The sequence below is a fragment of the Scophthalmus maximus genome, chromosome 1 (genome assembly GCF_022379125.1).
Source record: "Scophthalmus maximus strain ysfricsl-2021 chromosome 1, ASM2237912v1, whole genome shotgun sequence".
Taxonomy (NCBI): domain Eukaryota; kingdom Metazoa; phylum Chordata; class Actinopteri; order Pleuronectiformes; family Scophthalmidae; genus Scophthalmus; species Scophthalmus maximus.
The window spans coordinates 18,121,932-18,129,445 of record NC_061515.1 but is presented as its reverse complement, the minus strand read 5'-3'; the positions used below and the strand labels follow the sequence as shown (position 1 = coordinate 18,129,445).

The following is a 7,514-nucleotide window of genomic DNA, read 5'->3' as shown; positions in this document are numbered from 1 at the left end:
CAAATTCCATTTCAGCCTGACTGAAATTGAAAATTCTGCTGTATATTTTCTCATTTAATTAATCATTTGTTTACTCTGTGATAGGAGTGGGCGGGGCCAATGGGGTGGCAGGAACCACCCCTCGAATCCATGCCCCCCATCCCCAACAGAGTGGAAGGTGATAGGTCATTGGGCTTTTTAGTATTAATTGTCGTCTACAAGTCCTAATAATTTTCTTAACCAAAACCAACATTTACAGTGCTTTGATGTTGGACAAATTATTTACATTTAAAGTCATGCACACTTGCATTCATCCCTCTGATTGTCTCAGCAGCTAGTGGAGCGCCTGGCATTAAACGCCGCACTGGAAGGGAACCTCTGTTCCAGCGACACGTAAACAGGGAGTGTACAAATAGTTAATAACTAATTTTATTTGGCAGATTTTTTTGTTTTTACTGTTTTACTGTTTACATTTTATATAAATGTGCCACACTTCTCTATGTCTGTGCCCCAAACTGGGCCCCCCCATTAAAAAAAATTCTAGTCCCGCAAATATGTTGACAAATAATAGGAAATGGCCAATCAAACTTACCACAGCCATTACTACTGTTATAAATTCTACGTGTGCTTTTCTTGACATGGAATTGGTGAAGAGGATACAGTAAAAACTGGGTTAACTGGGATCAATCTGAATAATTCACCATGAACACGATTAATGGCTGCAGCATTAACAGTGATAAGGTAGCGTCAATTTGTTTCCCGCTAAACATGGACATGATACACGCAGTTAGAGTCTGTGGGGACTTTATCATCATCTTCGAGGTCCATCGTGAATAAATTTCCATAAATCTGCCTAGAAACGACACGCGCTCCACGTCTACAGAACTTGCCTGACAATCTTCACGTTTTTAAGTTTTCTTCAGTGTCAGAATAATTCACTCATAGTTGAGGACAAATCCAATGTCGCATATGAAACGGCCACTGTCAGTAGATAATTCGGCGAGCTTAATGTTCGAATATGGGATTTAAATATAGGTTTAATGTTGCAGGTCTCTAGTTGTAGCCTACAATAAAACAGCGGTCTACTTGGACCCCCCACTGGGCGTGGTCTAGGCTCTGATTGGCTGTTGGTCAATCTGTCCACCACCAGGTGTTGTTCATTTGGCCCCGACTAAAGAGCACACCATTAGCGATTATATCTTTAGGTTAAAATATACATTTAAATACATTTTGAATGCGTTATATGGCTTACCTTTCGTGGTTTGTTATTTTACCGCTGTTGACCGCCATTGATGGGGGAACACGGCGGAGCTTGGAGGTTTCAAATCGAACGGCCCGGGTGACGACGAAAGTTTCCCGCCGAGAGACGCCGACTCTTCCGCCGCCCTACCTCCGCCTCCCCGTGTTCGTCGACTCGAGCCTGCCGCTGGTCGAGAGGGAGCATTTCTCTCCGGCCGTCAGAGGCGCCGGGCACGAGCCCGTTCCCGAGGCCGTCCGGGAGATCCTGATCCCGGCGGAGCGGCCCAGCACCGGTCCGCCCGACGTGACGGGGGTTCTTGTGAGGACTTCGTGCAAGATGAACAAGATGCTCGTGCAGGTGGAGAGGAGCATGTTGGGCACCGGTGAAGCACACCCTGCGCTCAGACTGGGGACATGCCAAGCCAGTAACTCTACGGGGGATTACCTTTACTTCCAATATGACTTTGGCAAGTGCGGAACCAAACGAACGGTGAGTTTCCTCTACTGCCACCATGAGCATGGCCAGTAACCTTCTCCTGAGGGGCACCTGGGCAGAGAGTTGTTGTTGGGGACCCGATTCCCCCCTCACAATAAATGACAAGACTGATTGACCCCCAGACATCAACCAGTACTCCAGACCTTAATGTTAAGCTGATTAATCGATTGACCAAATAAATGAATTGGCAAAACTGTCGGTAATTTGTTAATTATTTGAGTCATTCTTAAAGCTACAGTGTGTAATATTCAGGAGAACTTATATACAGGAATTGAATATATTGTCCATAACTATGTGTTCCTATATGTATAATCACCTGCAACAAAGAACCAATGTTTTTTCGTCAACTTTGAATGAGTTAAATATAGTTACATGAGGTGGACCTGACCTCCTCGTGAGTCGCCATGTGTGCTGCGTCGTGTTGAATACGGTTGTTGCACAAAATGCTCCAGCACAAGTCGTATTCGCGTTGAATTTTCAGCGCTGCCGAAAACCGGAAATGGAATTAGCGGTGCACCAACATAAAGTGTCCCTGTCCGGTGCTCAGTTGGTTGTGGTTTACCGCCAGATACCGCCAGAAAATTAAAAAAATTACACACTGGGGCACAGAAAAAAGCAATTTGGTAACTTGAATAGTCTAGTAACAATGTGTTAGAGATTTGCAATGTAGACCCAAATGATCTAATATGATACCTGGGGCTTTTGCTTAGTTGGTAATTCAGCATCGAACATACAAAAGTATTTTGTCTTAAAGTGGCAGTAAGTGATTCTAAAGCAGTACACGTTTTGTAAAAATCTGCAAATATTTCCTCAACGTCCGTCAGCTGGCCCTTTTGTGTGGCGAAAAAAAAAATCCGGGTTTTTTCAGCGCAGGCTCTGTAAACCAAAAAAACAACAAAAAGGGTGCAGACTGCACCACACAACCGTGCAACTCCCTCCCCCAAGAGATCCGTGATTCAGACTCCCTCACCACCTTTCAGTCACGCCTAAAAACCCACCTCTTTTCCTCTGCATATCCCTAGCTCCCCCCCTTCCATTTTTATTTTGTTTCTTTCTTTTTGTACCAGCGCTTTGGGTACATGAAAAGCGCTTTATAAATCCAATATATTATTATTATTATTATTATTAAGTGCAGTTTGTAAACATCACTCGTAAACCCCTTAAGATACAGTACGGGTAGCGCTGCAATTCAACGTTTTTGGCCAAGTGGTTAGTGCGTCAGACTCCCATTGTCTCTGCATCACTGTACGGCCTGATCCAAGCCATTTGAATTGCTGTAAATTCTCAGCCGTGTTAGAATTAGATAATTGGATAAGTGATAATCAAGCTAGTTGTTTCTTTGCAGATAGTCGATGACCAAGTGGCCTATTCAAACACTCTACAATATGATCCACCAAAGCTCCAAGGACCAATCAGAAGAGCTGTGCCCTTCACCCTATCGGTTGCGTGTCATTATAACAGGTTAGACTGAATCCAAACCACTGAGCACTCTGCGGCAAGTTCTTTTGATGAAGCAACATCAAAATCACATTAACACTTGTTTTTCTGGACGATGTATTTAACTGTTTAGGTACCAGTACACCTACAAAATTGGCTACAAACCAAAGATGCAGATGCGCAAAATCTTCAAATCGATGAAGAACAGAGCCAAATTCATTCTGACGCCACGAAATGGTAAAACATACTCAAACACCTTATTATCTGCTCTCTCTATCAGATATCAGTGTTGGCTTCTCATCGGCTATCCCTGATTTCTGGAAAGTAATGGTCCCATCACGTGAGATATTGTTATAATTAGTGTTCGACCGATGTTTGCGTTTTTTTATGTGTATCGGCATCGGCCGATGCGCGGCTGCTACGTTCTGTGATAGTTTTTTTTGGGAGGGTAGATCCGGTCGCCTATCGGGCCCGGCCCCGCTCTCTCCGGAACCATTTACCCAGCGCTGCCGCGCTGCACTCCCGCCGGGTACCCAACTCTCCCTTCTCCTCCGGAGAGCGGGAGGGGGATTCAATGTCTCCCACCCCGCTCTGCCGCCACCGCTCCTCCTCCGACTTCTCGCTGGCTCCGGCCGGCTTAGTCGTGGGTCGTGGTGGACGGAGCGCCCGGTGGGTTTGTGCCTTGTCCTTTTTCTCCAAACCCTTTGCCTTTTGCCTATTAAATTGACTTTTTAATCTCGGGGGGGGGGGGCGCCGCCGACGGCCGGGCGCGAGGCTGGTGGTTGCTGTTTTACGCATCCTCCATGTCCTCGCGCTCTCTCTGCTCGTCGGCTGGCTCTTCTCCCCCGTACCCTCCTTCTCTTCCCCGCCTTTCCCTCTCTGCTTCGGAAGGCTGGGACTGGCGCCGTCCCCCCCCTACGGGATCCCCTGACCGCGCCGCAGGCTTTGCGCAGGGGATCCCGTTCGCGGGCGGACGAGTCCCGGTGCGGTGGGAACTCCCGAGATGCTCCAGAGCGACGTGAGCCTCGTCTCCCTCTACCTGCCGGTGGACTTTGCTCCCGACTCTGTGTGGGGCCTGACGGGGGGCGCCGCCAGTCCCAGCCTGCCAAAGCAGAGAGGGGAAAGGCGGGGAAGAGAAGGAGGGTACGGGGGAGAAGAGCCAGCCGACGAGCAGAGAGAGCGCGAGGACGTGGAGGATGCGTAAAACAGCAACCACGAGCCTCGCGCCTGTCCGTCGGTGGCAGCGGCGGCCCCCTGACCGTGACGCAGGATTTGCGCAGGGGACCCCGTTCGCGGGCGGACGAGTCCCGGTGCGGTGGGAACTCTCGAGGTGCTCCAGAGCGACATGAGCCCCGTCTCCCTCTATCCAGGGAGGCGAGCCATGGCCTTGGCCATAACCCCACTTTGACTAAGACCTCAGATCAGATGAGACAACCCGCTGAATTTAATTCTATTTAACTATTAAATTGAGGGAGCAAAAGTAGTATCGGCTCCAAATATCGGCTCAAGAAAATCGGCAGTCTGTATCGGTCATCGGCTAAGGCTGATGAAAAAAAATCGGCATCGGCCCTACAAAATCTGTATCGGTCGATCCCTAGTTATAATCTCTATTAGCTTTTGTCCTTTAACAACTTGACTTAAGTGTTTTTCAACGTTTTTTTTTATGGGCATTTATCAATTGGTCAAGCAAAATATTTTTTGATTTGTCCATTTTAAAGTAAAAAACTTTTTTCATTCCTTGTCTCTTTATGTATGACAGCAATGTCTAAATCTTACATACACCATAAATAAACATGAATAATAAGTATCGATAAAGAATTAACAAAAGGTCATGTACAGATGTCAAATTTTTATATGATATGTAGTGTTATTTTTATCCTACAAGAAATCCCCTTCTGGTTGCACACAGTGTGACTAAATTTAGATTTTTTTGAATCATGATTACCAATATTAGCAGGAGCACATTAGATTGACCTTTAATGTTTGGTCATTGAAAGATCTAAAAATGTTGACTAATATCCATGACAACCACATTATATGTCTCAGACTTTGAGTCCTTGTGGTTAGATTTAAACTATGAAAACTTGGATTTATCTATCTATTTATTAATTAATTAATTAATTTATATTCTTTGATCTCGTTGCCTGACTGCTTCCTCCTTACGTCTTTCAGCTCAGTGGGAAAGGCTCTCTCCTTCAGATCAGTACGTGCTCGGAAAGCCCATGTACTTTGAGGCCGAGGCACCGTCCATGTCCCAAGACAAAAGACTCTATGTCCACTCGTGTTATGTGACTCGCGAGAAGTCACACACCTCCACGCTTCAGTTTCCAGTTGTGAAAAACTTTGGGTAATGACCAATGCGCCGCTCTCACACAATCTGAGTATCTTTATCCTTATTTTGACTAAGATTTATTCTAAAAAGAAACACAGATATGGTCAGATATGTAATGGTCGTCTTTTCTTTCCTTCTGATAAAGGTGCATGGTTGAAAGCAAGGACAGTCACTCAAGATTCATCCTGTACAAAAACAATGCTGTGAGATTCACCGTGGATGCCTTCTTGTTCAAGGGAATGACGGACCAGGTGAGCAAAATGCTTCAAGTCACTACATGAGAAAATTATTTATTTTCTAGAAATCATCTGGCTTACGTTTAAACCGCGTGAAAAGACTTTTGCCGTCAGGTAAATGCTTCACTCTTGGTCGCCCACAGCAGCTCTACATGCACTGCGACATGTCCGTGGGCAGTTCTGTGCCCTCAACAACGGTTAAGTCCTGCAACTACGACACAAAAGCAGGAAGGTTAGTTTTTTTTTTTTTTTTTAAAGAAATAAAAGCATGATAAGTAACGTTTAAGAAATGGATCAGCTCTTCTTCATTGTTTTTCTCAGATGGGTCGAGCTGTATGGATCAGTCTCCGTTTGCACCTGCTGCGACTCCAGCTGCAGCTCTGCTGCATCGACAGGTCAGATACCAATTCTCAAATTTTCAATAGTAAAATTAATTAACTACTTCCAGCTTTGCTTTTGGAATAACGTTTCCTAAAACTACAGACCCTAGCTGTTTCAGGAAGACCCCCCCATTATATTTAAGTCTGAGACCTACTGACACAATTTCTAAATTTAAAATTTCTCCACTGTACTCATTATTTTTTGTCATGCATGTGATATTTGATTCCCCCCCAGTTTTACTATGCACGTTGTAATTTTTGTGCTATACAAATACTTATTTAATGTTGTGACAGTTATGATAAGCACATGTTGAGATATAAATGTCATAGTGCCCATGTGGAAAAGTTACAAAATATTATTCATGTATGTATGTATGTATGTATGTATATGTGTGTGTAAGATATGAGACGGTTTTACTTACTTTATAGTTTTTTGTTAATTTTCTTTATGCATTTTGGAGAATACTTATTTACAATCTTTTAAACTTTCTAAAGTTTATTTTTAAAAAAAAAGTATTTCTGATCATATTCTAATAGCAAATATTCAATGTTTTCCAGAGACCAAAATAATCAGCAGCAAGCCGTGGACAATAGAGCCTAAAGTGAAACTCACCACAACCCTGAAGAGGAAGGTGGTTTCAACAACAACAACAACAGCACCACCACCACCACAACCACCACAACCAGAGACGACCAGAGAGGTGACTGTCAGGAGCATGACTTCCCAGCTTGAAGAGACTCCGATGGGTAAGGTGGCAGATGCGGTGAAGGAGGCGGTGTGGCCCTTCAGAGGTGGAGGAGTGCAGTGGGTCGAGATGGAAGGTGAGGAGACGAAGGGGAAGGGCTCTGCTGTTGTGGATGAGGAGGAGATCACAAATCCGCGCTCAATATTTGAAGAAATCTTTGATTTTGGCAAATAAAGCTGACATATGAACAGTGATAATCTCAGCACGTGTGGCTTCATTACACAACGTCTAATGAGCTAATGGCAACAATCCAGTGGTCAATGTGAGTATATTTTGTGCGGATGTTTTCTGTGTTATTACATTATTAATATACAAAAGTAGTTGTGTGTGTGTGTATATACTAACTTTATTTGTAACTCGTCACATTATCTCTTTAAAGGAAGTCAAATGTCTTGAGAGTTGAGATGACACCAGACTTGCATATTGTCATTCACAATAAAGCTACAGTCAGCAGCCAGTTAGTTTAGTTTAGCATGTATCTTTTATGGATTAAGCAAAAAAGAAATCATTCGGTGATTAGTGAGCTTTAGAGGAGCCGACGGGCACATTTTGTTACTTTAGACAGTGACGGTAGCTATTTACCCTTAATGCTAAGCTAATTGCTGCAAGCTTTAGCCTACTATAGAATAGAAAGATATGAGTGGTATTGGTCTTGATTACGGATTCTGT

The 7,514-nt window shown here is 44.2% G+C and overlaps 1 protein-coding gene across 2 annotated transcripts; it reads left to right on the top strand.

Moving 5' to 3' along the window:
* The first annotated feature begins 1,115 nt into the window (after positions 1-1,115).
* Positions 1,116-7,042, top strand: zp3d.2 (zona pellucida glycoprotein 3d tandem duplicate 2). 2 transcript variants are annotated; one of them, XM_035644088.1, is made up of 8 exons: positions 1,116-1,708; positions 3,060-3,175; positions 3,285-3,388; positions 5,324-5,498; positions 5,629-5,734; positions 5,866-5,951; positions 6,041-6,114; positions 6,658-7,042. In XM_035644088.1, exons 1-8 carry the CDS (start codon positions 1,214-1,216, stop codon positions 7,017-7,019), a joined length of 1,518 nt encoding a protein of 505 aa, XP_035499981.1. In that variant the 5' UTR covers positions 1,116-1,213; the 3' UTR covers positions 7,020-7,042. The 2 variants fall into 2 exon arrangements, with proteins under 2 accessions (XP_035499981.1, XP_035499971.1); XM_035644078.1 differs by having other exon boundaries at positions 5,863-5,951.
* Positions 7,043-7,514: the final 472 nt, after the last annotated feature.